General features: G+C 46.8%; 1 protein-coding gene across 1 annotated transcript; it reads right to left on the bottom strand.

Moving 5' to 3' along the window:
- Positions 1-907: 907 nt before the first annotated feature.
- Positions 908-17,837, bottom strand: Nubp1 (NUBP iron-sulfur cluster assembly factor 1). Its single transcript, XM_077634501.1, has 11 exons — positions 17,707-17,837; positions 17,497-17,601; positions 15,439-15,575; positions 14,282-14,350; positions 13,994-14,026; positions 13,285-13,372; positions 10,870-11,024; positions 7,633-7,743; positions 4,451-4,553; positions 2,070-2,153; positions 908-1,343 (listed from the first exon to the last, which is right to left on the bottom strand). Exons 1-11 carry the CDS (start codon positions 17,777-17,779, stop codon positions 1,309-1,311), a joined length of 993 nt encoding a protein of 330 aa, XP_077490627.1. The 5' UTR covers positions 17,780-17,837; the 3' UTR covers positions 908-1,308.
- Between the last annotated feature and the right edge of the window lie 9,264 nt (positions 17,838-27,101).

Genomic DNA, 27,101 nt, shown 5'->3' with positions numbered 1-27,101 from the left:
GCCCCCGTGCACTTATTTTCACGCCAACCGTCGATACTACCATGGCGCTTGTTCGCACGTCCGCGAAAGCATGGCGGCAACGGGACGTCTGCATCGGTCGCCAGCTCGTGACGGCGATGCTGAGGTTCGCCACGAGCATACTCGAAACAGCATCCAGTTTTTCGCATCGCTCGGCGTCAGCTGCCGCGCTTCTACGCGACCGCACGGTGAATCGAAATGAATGTCGGCATTTATCGAGCGACCGTGACGACAAAGACGACCCAGCGGCACCCGACAAGTCCGCGACCTCTGTCGCAAGGGAACGTACCACACGGCCCTCAGGGCAGCCGCCGGTCGCACCGGGCGACGAGGAGTGCTGTGGAAGCGGCTGTTCGCGTTGTGTGTGGCTAGAGTATGCCGAAGATCTCGTGGAATTCTACAAGGACGGTGGCGCCCGCGCCGCCGAAGCGGTCGCCAAGATACCCGACCCCAATGTGCGCCATTTCGTCAAAACGGAACTAGACTACTTACTGAAGAACAAGCATGAGAAGTGATCGCTGCGTTCTGTAGGCGGACCGTAGCCAAATTTAGCTGCGTTAACCACCAGCAGTGTTCTTAGGTGGCCGGGCTAAAAGCTCGGCCCATTTTCAGGTCACCCAGATCGCGAACGCGTTGTGTAATCTAACTTTTAAACTGACGATAAACAGTCGTCTATTTTTGCCAGTTTCGTTTTTTGTACAGCCAAATAAACGCACATGAAGCCGAGACTGACCTCACAGCATGTTAAAATCGGCTGCTAACAGCGGAGCCCCGGGTTTACTAGCACTGGAGAATATTCCAAAGTTTGCACTCTAAACTAGTTTCTGCAAGCAATATAGCTGAGACGTTCATCTCATGTGACGTTGCGCAGTGATAAAAGCAGACGGTGTACATGAAAAATGGATACTTTAATCACAATATAATTACAATGTGCAGCCTTCACCATGTACAGAGGCCACGGGATTTGCGTCCAGACCATGCTACATGGCTTATTATGCAGCACCCGTGTTTCAAATCTGAAGGTGGAAGAAACTCTAGTCTTCACCCTTCCGAAAGGCAGGGCTTCTATCAAACCCTTTGGCCTTTTTACTTTTGACAAAGGCTGTACAGACTACTACGTAACGCCAGCACGCAATACATGTAAGAGTATATACAAAAGAGGCTAACAGCTTTCTGGCAGGACTGCATGCATTAACGAAATGCTTGCAAATACGGCCAGAAAGCGTCCAAAAACTTAAGATAAAAGCTTCTGTCTGACGCAAGGTATCCAGGGATGGCCGCAACCAAGATTCAGCTGGACTGGCCTGCCAGGACGTTTGAAAGCTCTGCGCAAGAAATCGGAGAAAAAATATCCCAAAATGCTCTGGGCCGACTGCTAAAATGTCAAGTGAAATAATGCTTTATACTTGAACACCTTATTCAATGCTTAAAACAAGATGTGGACATGAGAATCACAAGACACAAACAATTCAGCACAACTAGCAACGATAATTATGAAACATTTCAAAAAGACAGTATGCGAATTCTCTTTGTCTCTATCACTGAATTTCTTTCACTTTTTTAAACCTAGCATGCATCGAACTACTGTTAAGACGGAGAAAAGGCAGCACCTCTCTGCTTACAAATTCTGTGTATGGTTTTTTCAGGCTGCAACCACACAAATACTTATTAAGTGCTTGAAGAGTAGTTTCGCTGTGATTGTTACGTATAGTGCATTACAAAGGCTGAAGACACGCACAAGCTTGTGCACGAAACACCCAAAGCTCGGCCACTTAGCTTCCCATTCACCGACATGCTTCGCACTTATATTTGCACTTATATGCGACAGACGCATCATGTTCAAATGATGAAGCTTCCGCTCAGATACAACACCTACGAAGTTAAGAAGTACTACACGAACCAGACTTCCAAGGCCAATAATACACTCTGGTCATTGGTGAGGATGACATAATCCAGGCTTGAAAAAAGATGCAGCTGCACTGTCACTGCTGCACATCCTCAGCCCAAGGCAATGGGAAAATGAATGGGAAAACATGAATTAGCGAACTTACTCTGCACAACCTCCCTGCACACTTCGGCTGCAGGAGAATCGGGATGCTCGCGTAGAAATGACTTGCCCTCGTCACATGCCTTCGCTGCAATGGATACAACCAAACATGTAAGGAAAAAATAAAAGATACTTTGACATTAAAGGTCTGTTCGATCTGGCACTCTCTGCATTAGTTCCGCGGCAACATGCCGCAAGCATGCAGTGCCAGTTCAGGCAATTCAAGTGCAGCTCAGCAGTGGCTGCTTCCAAAACAAATGGTGACGTGGATGTGTATGCTAGTCGGCGTCGCCACCAGACTGCAGCCAGCTGCGTGCTGCCCATGTCAACCGCCACCAAAATCTCGGAACCGTGTGAGGAATTTCCAAGTAGCAAATTGCAAAGAACTGTTGCCATGAACCAACCCTGCGAAATCGTCATTTTCCTGAAAGAAGCCATCGCATGTATTACACACGATTTACATACGCGCTGAAATGCTGCTTGTTGAGCTCAACTTGACAGCTCAAGTTTACAATCCTGATGCCACGACCAGCAACACATTGCCTCCTTTTAAGAAAGAATTGCCACTAAGGCTGCGGTCATATGGTCATACAAGAGAGCTCTACACATGGACGCTGCCACAGTGCTGCATCACAACTGCTCTTCCGTTTCAGAGAGTGCCAGCCAGCCAAGAACTCGTGCTGAACTAGGCGGGCACTTCTGCAAAGCAAATACTATACAGAAATGCAGTGGGCGTGCACTGCACTGGCAAAACGAATGCTAAAGTGCTGTATTCTCTCAACTGGTGCAGCAAGTGCAGCCGTATCGAAGAGACTAAAGCAATGCTAAGCTACGAGAATTTCTAACACAAGGCGGGCCATACTAATGGGCTACATACAAGGGGGTTCCACGAAATCTGGACTAAACAAAGGCTGGCCATCTGATTCTTATGTCCCAGTGACATTCAAAATAAGGCACCTAGAAGGTGCTCCTAGGAAGGAGACCACTTTACGAGCACTGCTGTGCAAAAGGGAAGTATACTGAGCATACATAGACAAAGTACATGCGTATTAGAATGGGAGCTTCCATTGATGCCCATGTTGCTGTTGGCCTCCACAGGAATGACACATACCCATGGCAGTGTTGGCCAGGGTTTGGAGCGTCCCCAATTAAGAGATGGAATTTCTGCTTTTTGCGAAGTCGAACAACCGCAGGATAGATAGCTCAAAGCTGGGAAAAGGTTTGTAAGAATAGAGGTTCCAGTCTAATTAGTTAGAACTGAGGAGAGATAAATAACTTAAATTTGCACCCGTCAAAAATGATGGTAGAGAAGGCTTTAACCTAAACCCCCATTAGAACTGAAAAAATAAATAAATAAAACTACGACATATCAATAAGCCAAGCATCCTACTGAGGCTATCCCTTTTTAACAGCACCTCTTGCTGGGCTAGTTGGTGGAACATTGTCTAACAAAGGTAAAAACAGCACTAAATTTGACACAAACCACACAGAACCTGTCCTGTCAGTCTTTCTGTGCGGTTTGTGTCAAATTTAGCGCTGTTTTTACCTTTGCTAGACAATCCCTTTTTCGCCTCTTCCTATGGGAGCACCCACCATCCGTATATTAGTACCGAGGTGACCTTCTTTACCTACATATTTCTTCTTCTCCTTCTTCCAAGTCCACCTCTACCCCTTTTCATACATAGCAGTCAATGCTGCGGAAGCAGTGTGTCCGTGCAACCATATTACTACGCCACATATCATTCGTTCCTCTCGAAGCCTCGGTTAGTGTTTGGATGAAAATAATGAGTGATATAAAACAAAGTGCTAGCACTGCCAATCATGGTAGAAGCTGCGAGGCGCTTGGCGTTCGGGCCCTCAGGCCTATGTTCACTTTGGTTGTACGGAGAACTACTTTTTCGGTGTGGACGTAGCTGCGCGAACAGGCACGCTAGCTTTGGCAGCATTGACTGCTATGCATGAAACGGAGTATAGACAACTCCTATCCAGGTGGAAATACCAATCTCGGGATGATTTAACGATTCTGCAACCAATTCCAATCGATTTTTGCACTTTTGGGGCCCTTCGACATAGGCTGAACTGATGCCACGCCATATGTCCCTTCTTTGTTATCAGCCCAAGCACAGTTATGGCAGGGGCGTGGTGTTGCTTCAGCCAATGGTGATGCAAAACTGGTTCCAGAATCAGTTATACTGGCCCTGCATAACAGTTATCAGAGAGGTGCTGAGAATGGATCCACAAATGCTTTGCATAAAAAAGACTAGCCACAGCCAAATACCTTTATTCCAACAAATAGTGAATCGCGCACCCACTGAGGCCAACTTTGCACAAAGCGCAAGATGATTTGTTAACATATCCAAAGAGAGAAACACTCTAATGCCTCACCTAGCTTTGGGTCGAGGGGCAGTGAGCCCAGAAAAGGCAGGTCCAGTTCTTCACACAGTGCAGCTGCACCTCCTGTGCTTGCGGGAAAGATTTCACTGCGCACCTGCATTTGAATAGCCATGCACAGTGCTGACCTCTCTATTGAAACCAAGAACCCAGAGTTTTTTTGTTTTATGTAGTGTCAGCTGTTATTCCAAGACTTGCATATCTAGCGCCAGACTTTTAAAGATATCTTGGCGAGAACTACTAGCCTATTTGGGTGCAAACATCATACACATTGTTCTATGTTCTTTGAGATGCAATTTAACACTTGCCTGGAGAAACTCCTGTCAGCTACGAGTCCAGTTTTAGAGGAGGCTAGCCGAGCAACGGATTGAACAGGCTGCACACCTGTTGACAAAGAAACAACTGATGGCTCAGCTCGGTGGATGGACAAGTTGCACAGGTCCTTCGAAAATGCAGTTTCATCTGCTCATAGCAATTAATGCCACAAGGAAGAGTCATTGCCTCTCTAACTAAAAATGCCGTGAAATTGAGACAGTAATTTTCAACGTATCCGTGCAACTCACCCGTCCACCGCTGGCCTTTGATTCTTCGTCCAGCAGGTGGAGCAGGCTGCCCAATTGGCTGCTCAGCTCGCTTCTCTAAAAACTGTACTCATAGCCAACAGCAGTTGATCATTAATTACGGACAAACAAGGCAAGCGCTAATGTTCAATTACATCTCAAAGAAAGCAGACCGTAACAGGCACATGTCCACCAAATGGCCCAACAGGCCCCCCCCAAATCGTAACTTATCACCACTCCCCCCATTCCTTCGGCAGTGCTTATGTTGGTCATGTGATGCCCTGCAAGACTCCCCCACCCTCGGGGTACAAGAAACTACCTGGGGCCCCTCCCGAAAAAAAATCCTGGCTATGTGCCTGGACCGCAGTATGCTGCTTTGTGTGTGATCTTTCAACCCAAACAGGCCAGTAATTTGAGCAGAGGAATTTAAATTTTGAAGTTCAGCCGCTAAATATGCAAGTCTCTGTACTAGACTGCTGAGCTATAGCACTGCTAATATTGCAGCAGTTGTGCTGGACTTGCAAAAATATCCATTTTTAGCTACTTATTTTGAACATTGTTTTAGACACAACATAGTCTCAGATAACAGGGCAAAAGGACGATATTCCCCGTTAATAGCGGCCCAGTCAGTAGGCTTCTGCGAATAATGGTTTCCCGGTGCATTGACGTTTTGTTGCACCTATTGAAGCTATGTCTGTCTGAAGCCGACCAATTTGTGGGGCTTGGGTAGGCTTGGCCGAGGCACAGGTATTACACGCCTGGTGCCGGTGCTCATTCCCGCTATAATTTATGGGGTTTCTCGTGTAAAAAAAAAAAAGGCATTTCGTAGACAAATTGGTGCCGCTAACAAAAATTAAAACTCCGCACATACATTTGGTCTGTATGTGCTGCCGATAGCACGAGAGAAAACCTTTGTTTACCTCCGGAACATGCGTCGTGCCGGAATACCGTTAGCAGTTCAACCTGCTACTTAGTCAGCCAGGCCACATGCGAGCGAAAAGCATGGGAGTCACGGCAATGTAATGCGAGAGCGTTAAATGTCCCATTCGGCGAAAAACCTGGCATCAGTGCTGCCGTGGCTGGAAAATCCTGATTGGTTTAGAGGGTAGTGATGTAGAAAAGCAGTTTTGCTGAAAAGAAAACAAGGTGGTCAAGCCGAATCCTTTGGGTTGGGAGCCAGGCATGCTACTTCTACACCACTGTGGATCATTCATTCAGTGGGATGTATGGAGGCCTTGTAAAGGCGCGTTTATACTCCGACGTCCTCGGCACGCGGGCGAGCGCTGGCGGTGGTCACTCACGTCAGGCTGGCAACGCCACGCCAGGCGCGAATTCGGCTCTCCTACAGTCCGACCACTCCAACGCGGCTCAGCGGCTGCGCCAGGAGAAGTGCATGTGCAGATGATGCGCAGAAAGTTTGACGCACCACCAGACGTGGATTTGCAAAGCAGTGCCACCCTGACGAGACGAGGAACTGGTCTGGCCGGGCCAGTGGAGGCTGATGCGCTCGGCGCAAAATAGACACATGCTCCAAGTTGACGCCGGTGTGGTCGGGGTGCGCCGAAGCCGCCGAATGCGTCGGCGGTCAAGCGCCGTTCGAGTGTAGAGTCTCGCTTTGGCCAACTTGACGTCGCCGTGCCACGCGCGCACGTTACATTGGAGTATAAATGAGCCTTAAGAGCATCTCGCACCGCACAGTAGGCGAATGGCATTACTGGAACACTTAGTTAATTAGGGTCACTAATTAGCATCACCAGTTAACACGGATGACAATGTCTAACAAAGCGGTACGTGGCAGAAACAAGTGTGTACGATGTCTGCGAAACGGTGTGCCAGGGGACCACCAAGCAACCGCAGGGACTCTTTAACACCGTCACAAACTTAAGTGCCCCCCAAGTTTTATCGTTTTAGTTTGCCACTCACCCGCCTGCTGTTGTTAACTGCGATTGCTTTGTTATGCGGCTGCTGCTTAAGGCTCTGCATGTTACGATCGATGCCTGCCCATCGAAAGCACATTGAATCGAAACCACACAAAGCAAGCGTTCCGGAAACGCAATTCATTTCAAACAAACACTTCAACGTATTCAATATTTTCTGAGAATATTGGATAAAACCGAATATTCGCAAAAGCCTACCTGTGAGCCATACACTGACCAACAAAACACATACAAAAAAATTATACAGTAGTTATACTGAAACAACAGAAGATGGTGCAAAAGAACGCAACACAAAAGAAAGCATGCAATCTGAAAACCAAATTTCCAAACAGAAATACAGATTTTGCATCATACAGCAAGTAATAAATGTTCATTGCATAGGGTATGACAGCAAGCAATTTTCAAAAGTATTTTGGAAGAGAGATTTGATTTACATAGCTGCAAAATCGCATTGGCTACTCAGCCTCAGTTTAGTCTATTAAACAACTACTGCATATTCTGGCTACTACTGGCTACCAAGTGACTACTGTTTCTCACTGTAAATTAGTCTAGCAGTGACGGCTCTTGCTTATCTTTTCGCCCCCATAAACTTTTACACGTTTATCGGATATGATGCACAACAACTACTGAGAGCACGTGTGCACCATTGGTGCAAAACCTGAGAGGTCCACCACCTCACCTGGCACTTGGGGCAGACAAAGCCACGCATGTTTTCGAGGACGCCCAAGATTCTCAGCCCCATCTTGCGACAGAAGCCCACCTGCTTGCGAACATCTTGCAGCGACACCTCCTGAACACCAAGAGAAACTCCACTTCATAAGGCACTGCCGGGGCCAAGAATGCGACAAACATTATAACAAACTTCTGCCACAGTAATGAGCATACTTCACAAGCAGTAAGCAAAGTGAACATGAATGAAAATTCAAAACGGTTACTAACAGAGGTTACTCAGAGGTCATGAAACATTGGCTCGACTGCAGAAATAGCATCTGCAGTAAATGGCCAAACAGTTTCAAACAAGGCAAGACTGTGGTGCTGATGTATGCAAGTTTGATGATGTGAAGTTAACCAGTGATGGTGCGTTAGGTAGGTACTACCACTTCGCCCACATGACGCAGGTTCGGGCCAGAGCAAACTGAACGCACAGCCAGTGTTCACCGCGCGCCTGCGGTCTCGGTCTGAAGGAAGGAAGGCGCAGTTATTCAGGAGCACAAGTGTTTATTACACAGTAAGTTGCATTACAGAACACTGCACTGATCCCCAGACCTCAGTACAACGCATAGCTCGGCTGCAGCACCCAAAAGCGGGCCTGCAGCGCCGCGCCCGCAAAGCAAAGGCTATACGCGCGTGACAGCACAGAACAGGGTGATCGCATACCTCACGGCCGACCAAAGGTTTAAATCGCACGCGACACAACACGAGGGAGGATGATGAAGGCATGGTGCACATCTTCACGATGCAGATCGCACGTCGATGGTCCATCACGCGTCGCCACTGGCAATGGCCGGCGATGACGGAGAACCAGTCAAATCAGGCCCTTCTGAATCTGGAGCATCAGCGCCACACTGGCGGCCGACAGGACTCCGTTCGGGCCTGGACTCAAGTATACCTACTATACTCCGTTTCATACATCAAGTGCAATGCTGTGAAAGATACGGCAGTAGTCCACATGAAAAATAAAGGGAGGCGTGTTACCCCACGCTTGTTTTGTCGCTGAGTGGTCTAAGGCACGGGAAAGCGACAGCGCGCCGTCAGCAATAGGAGTGCATTTACTCAATCTCAAGGCATATGTATCGTGTAATAAGCCTGCAGGCAAAGCATTTACTAGTTTTTGCTGACCACAAGAAACGCGTTACTTTTTCATCGCGGATGCAGGCAGTGCAAAAGATCGTCAGCTTTGATAGCGTTACACCTGATGTGTAAAACAAAGTATAGGTGCGCACGTTAAACCACCCACGTTCTTGGTACCCCGGCAAAGGCCGGGGCACCCAGAAGCCAACCTCTACGCTCCTTTCTGCTGCCTGAATCAGTGGCGGTCTCCTCGTTCATTTCCCGCTGGCCGCCTCTCGACAAAACAACGCCCCCAAAGGTCACTCGGAGTGACCCAATGGGGACGCAAGGTTGAAGCGGGAAGAACGGAATGGAGGGCGATTTACAACTGTTCTCGAAACAGCCTCCCTCGGAAAAGTGGACAAGAAGCACAGCCGCCTGCATTCCGCTCACAGACACCTTACGAGGGTGTTCTCTCTAACGACCAAAACGGCAGCAGTGGGTGTGCACTCAGGTTGCTCGAGAAGCCCCAATCCTTACAATGTCATTACTACTAGAGCTTCTAATGCACAGTGGCGAGAAACACAAAATAAACTTTTTTTTTTTCAAACTCTAGATTTAAAAGCATGCCTGCAAACCCAGATAGATAAAACTGTGCCTGATTAGTGTCTAAACATGACGTGGCTGTGTTTCACAGCAGGTGCACTAGAATGAGAGTCATGCACTGTACATTGAATCCAATGTATCAGAAACTGTACTTTTGGCATTTACTTTAAATTTACAATAATTAAATCACCACCGGACTGAATGAAACAAAAAAAGGCAGGTTGCAAGACTGCCGACAGCAGACACACACACACACTTTGACTTCTTTAATGTACCACCATTAAGACACCTCCTCAGAGCTCCAGGGAGGGGAGTTGAATTTGACTTCAAAGAAAAAGCAATGTCACAGAATCTGGCAAATGCTTTGAATGGCTGAAGTAGCAACTGACAACAATGAGCCCTTTTGTAAAATGCTTGGGGTGGCCTCATACAAGCCTGAGAATTTTTTTTAGTGAAGCGGGGAGTGTTAGCGAAGTCAAGAACGCAGTGTTGCCCATAGAAATCATCTGAATTGAGGCCATGAGAACAGCAAATTTTAAAATCAATTTGGTTTCGTATGGTTTGTGGGATTTAACGTCCCGAAGTGACCGATGGGCTATGCGAGACACCGTAGTGGAGGGCTGCGGAAAAATTGGTTCTTTAATGTGCATTGGCATCGTACAGCACAAGCTTGTTTTCACATTTGATTCGCACATGAATGAAATGTTGCACGAGTGCTAAACTTAGTGGAAGTAAACAGGAACGAGAAATAAACCACGGTATAAACTTCAGAACAATATGGTAAGCTTGTAAAATCCTTAGAGCTGCCCTCTAAAGCAACATTACAGTTCATGTTACATCCAGGCCAATACAACAAAAGCTTGCAGTGCACAAAACAAAACTTAGCTATCACTCATGCCATTTTCACAAATAAAGGATGTAAATCTGAAATAATCACACCCACACAGTATAACAGACAGCACGAACTATTAGACAGTCACAAATCGGGCTGGCACTGCAAAGCCATGCCATCGAACATTCCACCCAAGCACGTACCACAAACAAGACCTCTGCCTCAATTCTGCACTACACTGAGCATCAAGAAGCACTTAAATCTCAATTAACTAACTAGAATGTACCACAAACAAGACTCCTGCCTCAATTCTGCACTACACTGTGCATCAAGAAGCACTTAAATCTCAATTAACTAACTAGAATGTACCACAAACAAGACTCCTGCCTGAATTCTGCACTACACTGAGCCTCAAGAAGCACTTAAATCTGAGTTAAGTCACTAAAATGTACTACAAACAAGACCTCTGCCTCAATTCTGCACTACACTGAGCATCAAGAAGCACTTAAATCTCAATTAACTAACTAGAATGTACTACAAACAAGACCTCTGCCTCAATTCTGCACTACACTGAGCATCAAGTAACTAGCATGAAGTATTTAGAATGTTATAACATTTCACAGTCTCTGGAGTGCACTGGAGAGGAGCAGTAGCTTATAATAGGACCTACGACAACAATGGCAAGAGATTGCACACAGAAACACTTGCCTGTGGTGTTGTGACCAGTACGACTCCATCGAGGTTACAGTCCTTGAGGTACTGTGCCAGGCTGAGGTGCTCATCTGAGGTTCCCGGCGGCGTGTCGACCAGCAAATAGTCCAGGTCTCCCCAGTCCACATCTCGAAGGAACTGCTTGATCATCCCTGAGGCACAGAGATTCGCCAACAATGGCATGGGTCAGCAGACACAAATGGCGGCACCTCCACAAAACACGATGTTTTATGGCGCATGAGTGACTCAGGCTATCATGGGCCACAAACATTTAAATATGCACACTTTAGCAGTTAAAAAAACTGTTACTATTTCCAGTTTGTTTAAAATTTCTGCCTTTCTTCAGGAACATAAGGACACGTGGGGCACTTACAACTACATTTTCTCCCAAGAGCAGGCTAGGGTGCAAAAAAAATATGTTCATTATAAAATTGTATGAAATGCTTGTTTCTCATGTTTTGCAGCACATAAACATAAAATGCGGTTCATTTATTTCTTTATTTATTTACAGAATACTGCGGGCCCTGGCAGGAGGGGCAAGAGTAACAAAAGTAGTACACAGAAAACAATAATGAACGTGTCAAAGGTAACAATAACGAACTGACATTGAAAACAGTAAAATGAAATACATCAGTCATAATAGAAATCAAGAAAAGGGAGAATCTTTTATTAATTGAAAAAACCTGAAATATCGCTTAAATTAGCAAAAGTATTAATCAGTTCATCAAGATTCAATTAGGCATTATTGCAACTTTGTTACTGCATCGTTTGCATGTTAGTTTCTCTTATTTCTTGAGTATGAAGCTATGTGCACGGAGTCTTGTGTGATTTATTTAGATGCTTGAAGATCGCACGGCAGAAGGTATTACTGGATCAACACAAGTGCACCAAATATAAGTGGTTGCAGTGAGTGCGCAAAGAAACCACCAGGGCAAATAAAATTCACATAATGAACGTGCAACTAAAGATCACTAACACATTTCTTCCTGCTGAAAAAAAGAATAGGGTTTTTTACTCACAAGAGGTTTGTGACAGAGACAATAACCCAGCACTCTCATCATGCTTATCTTGCACTAAGCATCTGGCCACATGAAAAAGCTAAGCCGAAAATGCTAAAGTATTGTAAATGACTCTTCCTCTGCGAGCTCAACACTTTGCAAATTCATCAAAAGCTGCTCGACATTAAATTTTTCAAAGCACTTCCCTCAGTGCTGCTGTCATCCTCCTAGGTGTGCAAACTTTTGGACACTGGTAACGAATGTGGCTCAGCGCTACACCGCACCCCTTTATCCAAGCACCGACCTCAGCACGAAGTCTGCAGTCAGTGAACAAAAAACCACACTAATATCGCTTGTTTCTGAAAGGTGACATTTCAGAGAGGACGTGAAAGAGCGAGAGAGTGGGCCTCAGGGGAAGCAGGTAAGGTGCAGGTACATAAATAAATGTGTCTGCACAAACATGAATGCCAGCTAACAGTGTTCACTTGAATCAAATAGATTGCAGGTGGGAACAACTTGCCGACCTCAGAGACATTTTTTTTTATGGAGGGGGAGTCGGCATTCTGGGCAAAATGAAACAAATTGCAAATTGGAATTGAAATTTTGCAACAGCAGCAATTTTCCACGAGCTCCAGCTGCCACTGAAGGCAGGCGCTACTTATCCACATCGGAGGCTGAGCAATAAATGATGGAGGACAACGCTTGATACGGAGAATGCTGTGAGTATGAGCTGGGAAGCCAGCACTCAACAAGCGTAAATGCAGACATGTGAATAAATAGCTGTGAGCAAGAGTCAATGCGCCTGCCGGTGTTTACAATGCAATTAGGGAAAAATGTAAAAAATAGGCCCCAGGGAAAGGTCAAGTTATTCGCAATTTCCTCTGCTAATCTGCCTCAACCTTTTAGAACTTGCACCAACATAAGCTTTGGTATAAACCCAGGACTGCCACCAACTCAGAACACACCTCTCGCCACACACAGACAGGTGCACACAGCTGCTTGAATCTTACGTTCCACTGAAAATTTAAAATTGGTTTTTGAGGAAAGGAAATGGTGCATGTATCTGTCCCACACATCTGGCTGTACACCTGAAAGGAAGGGATAAAGGAGGGAGTGAAAGAAAAAAGGAGGACGAAAGAGATGCTGTAGTGGAGGTCTGGAAAAGTTCGACCACCTGGGTACTGGTTGGGTTCGAACCCAGGTACTCCTGCTCAGTAGACGAGCGCCCTAACCACTTAGCCAATGCCAATTTGTTTTGTGCTCACTAACACAGGACATCAATACAATTTCGTACAGCACCTAATAAAGCTCAATAAAAATGAAACATCATTTACAGCAAACCACATACATTTTCTTCCCTGGGTAAAATCCAAACCAGAAAGGTAAAGCACAAAACAGTATTATTGTGCCTTACCATTCTTGCGAGGTCCCCTCCAGATGACCGCATCGTCGGGTGCAGTCAGGAACCCAACAGATATGAGTGACAGGTTGTCCTCTGTGTACTGAGTGCAAAACGACATTGCAGATTAAAGCAAACAATCAACATTTAGCACTGACAATGCAGTCAAGACAAATAAAGTAAGGCATGCACAAAACACAGACAGCATTGAACATTCTGCACATTGACACCAAGCTGTCTGCAGCTATCCCCATTAGGCATCATGCCTTTAGCACTGCATAGCATATGTCAACAGCGAATCGATTACTGCAACCCAGTATAGAGCCAAATTAACATACTTATTCCATTCCAGTTCAATTCATTTTCTGCCTGTCGTCAATGGCTGAAGTCCTGCTTATCACCATAATCAGCCAGTCAGCATCACAGATGATAACAATGGAAATGAACTGATGGTTTGGTTTTGATTTTATACAGTTTAATGTCCCAAAGCGACTCAGGCTATGAGGGATGCCGTAGTGGACGGCTCCGGTAATTTCAGTCCCTTGGGGTTCTTTAATGTGCACTGACATCACACAGTACATGAGACTAGAATTTCACCTCCATCGAAATGCAACTGCCATGGCCGGATATGAATTGAGTAAAGGGAATGGTTACGTTATACCAGCCTTGAGTGACCAGTCACTGCTGTTTAAAAAAGCATGCAGAAATAAGTAGTGAAGCTTACTACTGGCGACCAACCGGAAGCACTCTGGTGGACCTGTACAAAGCAAAAGAGAAGTCAGAGAAAGATGATAATGTAAATGAATACAAACAGACCAACTTCGCATGTGGATAGTTTATTACTTAATCAGCCACAAGACAGATCAGAGTGTGCTGTTCTTCAAAAGGATCAAATGTCACAAGTTCTGCCCTGCATCTTGCCTTACCCAGCCCACACTTGTTTCAACTAGATGTGAACTTTGGAAAAAAGTGTTGCCAACAAATGCTGCAGAAAAAAACGCATGACACCGACCTGTTCCCCTTCAAGGCCCAAGATCCTTGGCTGTGATGGACCACAAACATCCACATCCAGGACAGCAACCTTCAATGCAAGAGCACATTTATGAAGTGAAAGCTGAAACACAAGGCAAGGAACTATGCCGTGTATTTATGAGTGCTTTTACAAGTGCTTTTACGAGTGCCGCCAACAAGGGATATTTTCGAGCACCATTAGCTTGCTTGAGGTCGCAAAATTTTTGCCAGAAGTCATCAAGTGGTTCGGATTGTCTGACTAATACCTTCCATCAGGGCGGAGACCTCGTGAGCTGCGATGACCTGTGGCAGCGATGACCAACAGGGATGAAGACGGACACTTACTTCGCGCTTTTTCCTCCAATCAGCACTGGTCTTGAACAGTGTTGCCGGCAGATGTCGGGTTTTGCGACAGTGAGTTTCAGTTTCGCTCTCGGCAGAGTTATTCAGCGACGTTTTGGCACAAACATGGCGCAAAAGTAGGCAAAAAAAATCGATTTTGTAGCAGCAAGTAGCAGAATTTCTGATTTAGCGCAGTTTGGCGCAATTGGTGCAGCAGTTCACCACTGCATTATGTCACCAGGCCAATCACAGAGACAGTAAACAAGCAAGCACACAAACAAATTCTTCAAGTTGTTGCTGGTGAAGAATGCGTGCACACAAGGCAAAAATGCATAACAATGCCACATGCATAATAACAGTGGTATGTAATCCGTTAGTGCTAAACCTGTGCATAATGAGATGTGCTGCAATAAATTACAATCATGCCATGTTAAATGAACAATTTGGTCCTCGTGCAAAACTGTCCACAAACCAAATCACCCATAATAATGAAGCATAAAAGAAAAGAAGGAACACTGATTATACCACACTACATTACATTACACAAAATTACACTGGCCATCATTATATTCAAGAAACTAAATTGTAGTCTGAAGCACCTCATTAGCCATGAGATACGTGAGGGTAGGCACCTCATCAGCCATGAGGTGCCTGATGGTAGTAGGCTTTGCACTAAAATGTCCGAGGACAATTTCTTAACACCTTCAGACCTTGCTTAGAAATGATGTGGCTGCCACTACAAGTGACATATAACCACTTGTGGTTGTGAGGAAATTTGCTAACCACGTAGTGTGCGGAAACGTGGCGAATACTCACGTTAGGCTCCGAGGCGGCCAGTGCCAATCCAGTGGCCAAAAGAGAGGTCACGCTGCTCTTTCCGACTCCTCCTTTCCCCGAAAGCACAAGCACAATGTGCTTGACTGTCGCCAGGCGCTGCGCTATTACAGCTACGTCTGGAAACCGAGAAAATTCCCGACCGGTAAGCGCAGCGATATTGTTAGCCTGATACAACTCCCGTGGAGTGGAAAATGGCCCTCAAAAGAAGGCCTCCATCAATGACGTCGACAGACTATCACTTTATTTTTCGTTCTTTTTATGGTCCCACAATAACTGTTGTCATGACTGGCAGGTGTAACCACTGATCTCCACTAGGGGGCTGGATGCCGCATCGGGTGCCCGAAAGTGAAGCCACCGGAAGTTGGGCGGCATGTCTCGGAAGTCAGCCTTTGGCAGTGCACGAAATCGGACGTCAACACGGTTTCTCAGTTTCAGTTTTCGTTTTCCACTAAGCATTTTGTCTTTTTGACATTCTCATCTTTTTTCATGACAATGCCTACCTGTTGCGCCGTCAACTGCATGAGGAGAGCAGCAAAGTTCTCGGGAAAGACGTTTTAACAATAAGGGTCCATTGCATCGCTATGGAACGACACTAGTGGACAACAGAACGTCGCTACACACAGTACGTACGAAACCTCGTCTGCTCAGCTCTGTGTCGTCCCGTTGCGCTAGCATCGTAAGCTCTGCTCTTTGTTGTGATGCACGTTGTCGCGCTCTAAGCCCAAGTTATACCATCAATGAGGGATAAATTTAAGAAAGAATAGGTGGAAACCTTCATTAGGCAGCCGATTTTGCAGTGACTATTTTACCAAATTATGTTCAGACCGAACCGGAGCGAGGCCACAATCTGGTGAGGTGCCGTCGGTGTTCTCCTGGTTCACATTAGCGCGTCCAAAAGGTATATGGTGCTGCTTTTCAATCGACCGAGTCAAGTACTGTTTCGTACAGTAGCAAATTATGCCTGAATGGGCTTTTATTCATGACGCTTGGCGCAGTTGACTTCTAACAGTGCTTGTCGCATGCGCTGCTGCCATTCGTCTTTCTCATTAGTCGTTTCTCTCGTGCTGTGTAGATGAAGCGTAGCTGTGCTATAGAGTTAGATTAAAAGCACGTCCGGAAGGTAAATAACACACTAAAGCGATAAGCATCACCTGCCGTGGATGAGAAGAAACTTTGTCCGCCACCAACTCGAAACCGAAACACCGGCAGCTGTATAACGAGTGGCTCTTTGAGTGTAAGGATTTCCACGCCATTGCCTTTTTTTTGCTATACGAAAATTGGTTTTTAAAATGACCTAGACTCATCAGCATTCCACTACTTCTCCTAATTACTCTTGGAAGACAAGAACCAGATCAGAAAATTGTGTTTAATGCACATACCCCTTTGCCGCGGCATGGTGAGGCCTGCTATGTTTTCTTCGGTTTCTCTGAAATTGCAGGGTTCCCCAAACAACGCATACATTTCTCGCATTGAGCTTGCTTATTCCTTTGATATTACAGTAGATGTTACACGAAAACAACGCGAAAAACTGAGAACGGAACGACGGCGAAAGACGCGACTTTTTTCATTGAAATACACAGCAGACACCGAACTTTCGGGACATGCCACCGAACTTCAGGTGGCTTCACTTGCGCCCACTTCGGAAAGCGGCATCCAGCCACCTAGTGGAGATCAGCGGGTGTAACCTGATTAACCGTGACGTCATGACAATCGGTCGACGCCATTGGTTGGGGGGCCTCCATACTTGTGAGCTGTATGCGGAGAAAAACAATCGATGTGCAAAGCTCTATGTCCCGTAGTCAGTAGGCTAATTCGGCACCAGCGAAATTAACAAGGCCGAATCGTAGGCTAGTATGCGAAGCCTTGCAATTCCACGGCTGCCCAACGCAGCTTGCAAATAGGAGTGACGCCATGCTTTCCTGTTACCGTCATGCTACTAAAAGCAAAGTGCTTTCTGCATTTTTCGGCTGCGAAAGCTCCGAAGAAGGTTGATCACTTGTTGATAGTTTTTACATTCAGAAAAGCAAACGTGCTCACCTGGATCAGGTCCCTTGGTTGCACCCGAAGCGCACAGACGTTGGTTGGGACACCCCTCACAAGAAGCGGCCTTGCCCGCTAAGTTACTCGCTGTACCCGGGCAACCTAAAAGAACGGTTTCTGAAGTTCGATTCGATACTAACTGCGACAAAGAAATGGCTTTCTGCTGGAAAATAAAACCAGGATGCTCTTATCAGCAGAGTTACTTACTTGCCGGAGCATTTGAAGGAACATCAGCCATGCTTGCTACATTGGATTGGATTGACCGGTCATGGCCTTGCATATGCGAAGAATCGCAACATACCTTGCAATCCCGACAAACATAGCGGCACGCGTGAGCGTGAAAAGGCACGAGGAAATGCGCAGCACTTTGGGCAGTGTGAGTATGTGACAATGCCCTCGTGTACCGTTGGGCAATGCAGGTAGCAAATACAGTCGAGTGGTCGCGTAGATTGCGTTCGTTGTATCCGAGGTTCGTAGTAAGTGGACTTCTAATTTTACAGCCTGAAATACAAATTCCAATTAAACTAGTGTCGTACTTAATGTTCCTTCTACGGCAGATTTAGCAGTGGCAGCTTGACGTCATCGTCAAAATCAGTGTACGCCCGTATCATGGCGCCAACGAAGCCATCTCACGCTAAATCATGTCCGGTCATCTATACGTCAAAACACGTTGCCACAAGTCCACGTGGTTTCAATCACGCGTTGAAGTGTTCAGAGTCGATAACTGCCCCCTAAAGCGTGCTGTAAAGCAATTCCCGATGTACTCCGCAGTCTCAAGACGACCTTAATCATTTTCACAGCAGTGAACAATGAATGAACCAGAGCATCGTTATAAGTGGGCTCGACTGTGTATGTACAAGCTTTGTTGAAAGTTTATTCCAACCTTGGGGACACATTACTGGGTCACATAACTACTGCATACCTACCTTTGGCAGCACAAGATGTAGCTAAAACGTTATGGCAATGTCGCCAATGTTTTCCAACTGTTGTTAGAGTAAATATTTTCTTCACCGAACAGTACTTTGCAACTAAACTGCCTCTATTGTGCCTGCCAGAGATTGCATGCGCAGTCCCATTAATTTGTCACAAAGCTTTGATTATTACCGATTCGCCACTATTACCCTTGGGACACCTTTCAGTGATGGCTTAATGTTCCTCCTTAATGTTAAGCTTGGCTCCATGCTATCTGTTCGAATGCGAGTGTACGAGTTGCATGTTGTACTGTAGTGTGGAACTCAAGTGTCGCTTGCTCCCGTTGGTCCTTGCAAAGCATTGTGAAGCTTAGCAATTCGCAGGTCTGCATGCTCGTGCAGGGTCTCTGAACTTTTTAAGAATGTTAGCTATGTTACTAAACATCGTGTCAATGATACAGCAATGTTATACAAATGTCAAATGTGAACACAGCATCGCGGAATATATTGTGGCAATGTTTTTGGACATATCATGACGTTGCCAAAAGAAAACACTAGCCACATTAATGCAACCTAAAAAAGTAATATTGGTGTAATGTTCCAGCAGCAATTTGTGCTGCTAGGCCAAGTGCCATCAGTCAAATGTAATGCTGAAGAACACTAATGCCCGCTTATCCACAATTAGCAAAACTATACTCAGACTTGCCGTCCAGGTTCGACAGCTTTCTCTGTACACTTAACCCCCCGCCCCCTGAATTGAACAAATAATTGAATCAATGGCCATTAAAATTTTCCAGGGACATCCAGATGCACCACTGTTGCACGGTAAATTTCAATAATCATTGAGTGAGCAATGAGTGACTCATGGCATTGGAAAAAAATACAAAGTTGAGCAAAACCAGCCAAATGTTCGAGTAAGTGCTATTCTAATTGAAACTTTTTTAGGAAAATCTGTTCAAATACCAGTTCTGAGACGGCGATGACAGGGCGACGATGGGCAGCGATGTGCACTTCCGTTTCAGAAGCATTCACTTCTTGCCAGCGAAGCTGCCACAAATCGGTGAGCGCTGATTTGGTTACATTTGACCGCCGGACTGTCATTTTTACTCCCGCACAAAAAGTAGTTTATGAACTGGCTAATGTAGTCAAAAATTTTTCCATTAAATCAAGATCATTTTTATTTTCTCAACGTATGGCGAGTGCAACCATAGTGCGAGGCTGTTTTCAATGGACCTCCCTTAAGATCCCAGTGGCCATGTGGCAATGGCAGATCCTCACCATGGGCATTGAAACTGCCCGTGTGACAGGGGTATTAGACCGTGCTGTTCCCAGTTGAGACCCTTCCCCGAATTCATTAAATGAAAGGTGCATAACAGACTCAATTTGTCGGTGGGACCCGATTCAGAGTGTTGTTCTGTACCACCTGCAGTCGAGGGCCAAAGGCCTGCTTGCTTGAAGCAAATTGGACAGCCTAGTTCCCAGTCCAGCCTTATTCACAGTTTGGACTTGCTAGAAGAGGTCTATACCCTCCACTGGATTTCATGGGAAAGGAGCATCACTACTTCACAACGAGTCCTTCAATACAAACATTTTTCGTGACAGGTTCCATCTTCACAAACTGTGCTGGGGTGGCTGTGAAGACAAGCTCCACAGCCCAACAGCCTCGGAAGACAAAGAAACGAATGGGGACCAGTGGGAGGCACATATTACACAAACCTTTAATGCCTGAAAGTTGACTGCTATTACAATACAATAAATTCATCAACACATCACAAGGTTTTTTTTTCAGTATCTTTGTCATCGTCCAAGTACAGCCAGCATCGTTCTTCGCGCATATATAATATGTATATATAATAAAACCATCTACAACTTTCATGTGTGTGTGTGTTTGGTGTGAGAAGGCCCCTGAATAAGCAAGTTCTTCCACGTCGAACACGGTGCCCCCCAGAGAAAGCGAGGGGCTTGGGTTTTGAACTAGCAGTCTGAATCACAAGTTGGGATCCCCGCAGTGCCGTGTCCTTAAATATCTATATGTATACCCTTGGTTTGTCAGTGTCACATGCTTTTTTGTTTCTTCCTTGTCACTTTTTTTTCCCGATACACACACACCTTGACAACAGCGGTAGTTAGTGGTAGTATACAGTACTAATGGCGGCGGACACTCAAGAGCACGGTCCCAAGGGGAGAAAAAAACTTGCAACAAATAATAAAAACTGAACAATGCGTTATCATTATACTCATTCTAGCGAAACAAATGTACATATCAACACAACAAAAGTCGAGCAAAACGCAGGAGCAAAATAAAAAAAAGGGCATGAACTTGGAAATGCACACTTTGTCACCACAGTGAGATGTTTGTCATGTCTAACACTTTTTTTTACAATTGCAATCATTTAAAATTGAGGGAACAAGGAAAAAAAGGCACAAAAGGAAGAGGCAGAGCAAAAACAAACGGTCCAAACCACATTTGTAACACAGGGTGGAACAAATTGCCAGGTAAAAGTATAAACACAACACACCTTAGAAGGGGGGAAAGTGGCAGAAAACACAACCTGAGATTATAACTGTCACTAGGTGCCTCAACATCAAACTGATAATGCATTGCCTGCTGTCATAGTCTTGGATAGAAAGACACCGCCGTCCTTCATCTTGCTGCATTAATAGTACTTGCAAGTACTGTAGTATAGGAGTTGCATGTTACGGGGCACGCTACCTCAGAGGGACCGGTTTTTGCTTCCGCCAACTTCAATAAAAGCTTTTTTTTTTTAGTGCAGAAAAACGTGCCATGTCTTGTGTTCCCATCCCTCCATCAGAGATGTGTCACTAGTTGCATTGCATTGGCCGGGATTCTGAATGAAGAAGCATTCCCCCCTTCCCTTAGCATGTGTGACACAACACTCGCATCAGGTCTGTGCTTGGGACCAAAAGCAACCAGTGCTCTTCACTTTTTTTTTTGTCTTTACTACAAAACTAAACTTCCGGACACACACACACCAAAGACATCGTGGAAAAGAACAACAAAAGGGAAACCTGAAAGGCGAAAAACAATGCGTGCACCAGTGTGTGCAGAGCCGTCGTAGATGCGCAGCCAACGAACTAGGTTGCACGCTGCTTTTCTTCCTTTCAGACACAGGGAGCAAGTTTAACAGAGCTGCCAACGGGGCAAGCCCTCCCGTTATCCTCATCAACAGACAAAAACATGCACACACTCGACCGTACAGAAAGAGAAGGGGAAACAAATTAAAACACTGGTATTTCCCTTCCCTCCCCCCCAACTTAATTGCACCCAGCGCAAGTGGGCGTGCATCACTCCACTGGCTTGCAGCCATACACTCGGGCACATGCTACACTCCCTAAGAGAGTCTCGGAATGAAGTAGGTCCGTTCACACGGATCGGCAGCAAACTGCAGCACACACAAGCGCACCGGCAGCAGCAGGTCTCGACACACTCTCCCCTCCCGGTGATTCTCGCATCTTTTGTTCCACCGAAGTGGTGGTCGCTGTTGCCGTCGTTCGTGGCACGCTTCCGGGATGAGTCACGTTTGTCGTTGCGGCCGGCATTTTTTTCTCTTTGCAAGTGCCACGCAGGTTGGGCGGACTGTCGAAACACCGTTCGCGCACAACAGTTCAAAACTGCCCACCGTCGTAGCTGGGTCACTTAAAACAAAAAGAAATAATAAGGACGATTTCCTTCGCCACAGTCCAATGGTGGCAACGACGGCCGAACGCAGAGAAAAGGGAATGGGGAGAGCACGAGCAACACAATAACTTAAAAATCATTAGCTGACAAGGGGATATTATTCATAGCAACGTGCAAAGGAACACCACATGCAAGTATGTTGAAATCATCACATCTTTGGAAACCCTGAGCATCTCAATAGGGGATATTGAAGAAAAAAAACCTTTTTTTCCAACAACATGTGTTCACATTTCACATTTACATAATAATGTGCCGACGTGCACGACACACACAGGTTTGAGACACATAGTACACACACCCTCCTGTTCTCCTTGGACGTACACGTTATACACTCAATGCGCACGCGCAAGAAAAAATATATACGAGCGATTAATAGGAATACTAGTTCATAGTAACAATTGCTGTGCACATCTCACCAACAAAAATCACATTGGCAACAAGTTTCTTGTCTGCTCAGTCATCATACAATATTGTGTACTCGTGGATAGGCCCCTCACCGTCCGTTTTGCCACAAGCCCCCACCTAACCCGTTGCACACCACCACCAAGACACACAGAGTACGTTAGCGGATAGCTCAAGGGAACAAAAAGCAAGGCGCAGCAGCACACAGGCTGCCTGCTGCGCCTCCCCACTGTGGTTTGTGCACTGAATGGGGCCATGGCTCCTATCGGTGGCAAGACATCGCAGGTGTCCCCCCGACTATCTTCGTCTCCCTGCCCCTCCCCAGCCTTTGTGATCCGTGCCCTGGTAGTTTGCATTTTAAGTAAGATAAGCAGAGGGGGAGGGCGCCAGTAGGGGAGGGCACAGCGACGGCAAAGGCACGTTGTCCGAGCACATGCACGCCTGCTCTGTCGAGTGCTTGCGGAGGGAGCAGCTTCTGACTAGGCGCTCCTGGCTGCTGCTGCTGCTTTGGCACGCGGGTGGTTGGGAAACGAATTGGAAGGGGGGCAGGCGGCAGGGGAGGGCAGCACAGACGAGAGAGAGAGCCTGCCCTGATTGTCTGCCTTCGGGGAATGGTGGGGTTGTCTTCATCATGCAGGGGGAGGGGCACAGCGGTAGCTAGTTACTTTGAGATCATCCACTGCTGCTGCCGCCAGACCTGGCACCGTCTCCACTCTCTACAACGCCCCCTGCTTTCCCCAACCTCCAGCACCCCTTCACTCGAACACCCATGCCGGCACAGTTATCATGATGCATGCTCTGCCATGTTCCCTCTCCCCATAATCGAAAATGCAGCCACCTTTCCAGAGAGATGACCCTCCCTCAACTCCACCAGATACAAAACACATGCCTTCTTTTTGTTCAATTTTCGAACTGTAATTTGCCACTGAGAGACGAATAAGAATGCTCCTCCGCAAGCCTGTCTGTGAAAAACCCCAGAGGCACCAACATTGGCAATTGAAGTTTCCATTCCGAAAGAAACAGTGCATTTTTTTTCTTGCACGACATTTAGGGTGAAAACACACACCGAATCACTCTGAGCCACCAGGTGTAAAAACATGGCCACACACACAAAATAAAAAGAAAAACCCAATCAGGCATGCCATGTTCCTGTGGAGTGTGGTTTCAAATGTTGACCTAGTCAGTTAAGTGTTCTGAAAAATAGAGGTTGCCAAGCTTGTTCTCTCAGTGTCTGGCGCAGGCAGGTACCTCACTCGTATGTCACTAGAGGTCGTCAAAAATAAAAATGTTAACGAGAAATGCACACATGGTCATGTAGTGGTGACAGCTTTGCAAAACAGACCGACCCCCGTGGCACGACACACCCAACCCACAAACCCCACCCTGGTAAAATTTCCTAAGGTAACGCCACCGAGGAATTAAAATCGACACGAAATATTACGCTGCTGAACACACTTGGAAGAAGCTGATGGACGAGTCCTACTGGGAAGGTTGCACTTCCCCACCCCAAACGTGCATGAGCAGGGGAGACAACACAGAACACGAGGAAGGTAACATTAAATAGCTTTTTTTTTTTCTCTCTGCAAGATTCAGGCCACAAATGAAGTGAGCTTAGCTTGAACCAGTCCTAGCATAACCCCACACTGAAGCCCAACCCAAGCGGACCTGGCTTGTCCATGTGTCGGGGGCCAGTGGCGAGTGCAGGACAAGATACAATGATTATTAATCAGGTATACGGTGTACATCGGCAAAAAGATGCGTGGCGGTAGAGCTAACAACTTCTCCCAGGCGTGGAGGAGGTAGTCTTGAGATTTTCAATATTTCATTTTTTTGGCTTGCCATTTCTCAAAGAGGAAGAAAGACGTGCTTTCAGCCAACCACCACGGCTAGTTCATTAGCTACAAAGCTACTACGTCGATTGCCGGCAACGTTTGTGTGAGAGGGGGAAAAAATGAAAGGAACCGATGATGACCTGTGACGACCAGACACACACAACCCTGCCACAAGCTATATGTTTGAGTACCTTCGGCTAATAAATGCTTGTGTCAAACCGAAGCAGCCCGATCCCTGGGCAGCTGCTACAACTAATTGTTCCGCTTTGGAAAGCCCACCAGGGGAAACAACCAACCCGCCTTGGCCAAAGTCATGATTGTGCTCCCCACCGTGGGCCGCACTTCAACAATCCCAGCAACAAGGGAACGACCAGACTGCTGTGCAGCCAAGACGTACGACACTGAATGACTAATGGGCTTGGCAGTAGTACCATGCATCATCGCAGATCGACCAGAAAACGTTTATACACACGAGGTCTCGACATATGACCTCCCCCTCCAGCTGCCGACCACGGGGGAGTGGCGATTTAAAACATGAGCTTTCGAGCAACTCGGTGAGGGTAGGCCGTGTCCTTTGCACGTGATTGCTGCGTATTTATGCACTTATTAATTTCTTCTTAAAGCTATACATTGTTCTGTTTGTTCTTCTGTGAGTCATTTTTTTTTATCCAGCACCATAGGAGCAAAATCTAACTGGAAGTGCAGCCGCTAAGTTTTGGGTGCAAAGCACCTGGGCTCCAGAGATTGGCCCGAGGCAACTGGACCACCTCGCAACCATCACAAAAACCACAAATCAAGAGAAAAATACACTCAAAAAGGGAAATCTGTAGGATGGCACTATGTGCGGGAATACCCCTGCGGCAGAAAAATCTGTGATGAATGCAACATAATAAGAATACAAATTTGGATTATATAAAGCTGGCTGTGACAAGAACATCTGAAATTTGGGGAAACTAGCGTGACACACGCACACACAAACATGCACAAAACACACAGACATGTATGCAAAGCTGAGTGGCACAAGAAATTGCGGGCGTTGGTGAAAGATCACATCAAAGTGCATCCCCTTTTACCCACCCTCGATGTGGCTGCACGTGCCAGTAGTTAAAACTGTGCCAGGAAGCTGCGCCTCCACCGCAGGAAGGGTAATGGGAGGGCGGCAGTAATGGTGGGTCAACCTAAAAACACAAAACACCAACCCACGACGAGGCTCCGCGGAGGCATCACCTTGATCAAAACCATCGTCGAGTCCACCTGGAAGTACAAACCCCCACCATCCGCTGTCTCCTCCGACCACTACAAACGCCAGACAAACTTTGCCCTGGCTGACACTGGCAGAGGGACCTTGCATTTTGCAGACTTTTTTTTTTCCACTTTAAGGCACAGAAAAAACAATTGTTGTCCTTGCGGCATTTCGGCAACTCAAATTCGGGCTTGCAACTGGAGAGAACGCCAGATTGCATATGCATGCATCCCTGCTGTTCTAGACGGCAAAAACACACACTGCCCCTACACCACAAAGTAAACTGCCAACACTTGTCTCAACAATCGCACCCTCCGTGCCCGCTTTCCCCGCCTACCGCGCTGCTACCACAGACGCACGATGCCATCCCTCCACCCAAACCCCAACCTCAGCAGCCCCTCTCTCAGAGGCAACACCCGACCTGCACGGCTACAAAATGGAATGCAATTGAGAGCGTCCCGGCTACAGCCCGGAAGCACCAAGCTTTGGCATGGAGGAGATTTTCCTCAAACAACAAAGCAGCGTAGGAAGTGGACGCCCCAAACTATGTACAAGCACTCTACACCCCAGCCCCCCAAAAGCCAGCACAGGGGAAACAAGCACCACTGCCCCCTGCCCCACAGTGTTAATCTCATTTTGCCACACCCACATTGCAAGATAGAACAAACCCCAACGGCCAGATTACCTTGACGCAAGCACCCAGCCGTCTACTGAGACCAGTTTGGAAAACAACCACCTTTGCAGCTCACACCCCCCCTCCCCATTTCTGTCCACCCACAAAATGCACTCTACCATCCTCCAAAGACACGCCAGAAATGCCGACGCGCATCTCAGCTGGAATCAACGCTAGCTGCCCCTACACTTGTGACGGCATACCCCGTCTTCCCGGACAACTTTGTACACAACTGAGAAGGGCTTGCGAGAACCCGGAAACACCTTTGTCGAGAGGGTGGCGCCGAAACACCCTCCCCCGTACTTTGACTGCTCACTAGGCGGTAGTGACTAATCATCATTGCCTCCTCCGAGAACAATCCCTTGGCAGGCAAGGCTGCTCGTGCGAAAAGCGCAGTGGCGTGCCCACCCAAGTCCCGCCTGTATTTTTGAGCAGACCCACAGCAGTGCCCCATGGCTTCCTTGACACACTAGAGTATTACGTGCTTCACTGTTTAAGGTATCTGCTGCTGCTGTATTCCGGCACCGACAAGAGACTGATACGTGTTAACACTACAACGCGTACACGCACGCAGCACACACACACAGACAGGTGCACACAAGCCCAACACCGTCGAGGAACCGCGAGCACCCATGCATGGCGCGATGCCGCAAGAGAGATTCCACCACTAATGCACTTGGCTCTGGAAAGTGACGGGTAAGCGCCTTGCGAGGTTAGATTCCAACCGACGCACCCCCACCCCACCCCAAACGTGTGAACAACTTGCACAAGCGAGTGCACCTGTCCGATCTTTTTTTTTTGGTTCCGCGTCTCGTTAGCCCAGACGCGGCTTTTTCTTTTT

Source organism: Amblyomma americanum, chromosome 8 (genome assembly GCF_052857255.1).
Source record: "Amblyomma americanum isolate KBUSLIRL-KWMA chromosome 8, ASM5285725v1, whole genome shotgun sequence".
NCBI classification, from domain to species: domain Eukaryota; kingdom Metazoa; phylum Arthropoda; class Arachnida; order Ixodida; family Ixodidae; genus Amblyomma; species Amblyomma americanum.
Note: the sequence above shows the minus strand (reverse complement) of the source record. Positions and strands in the feature narration are given on the sequence as shown.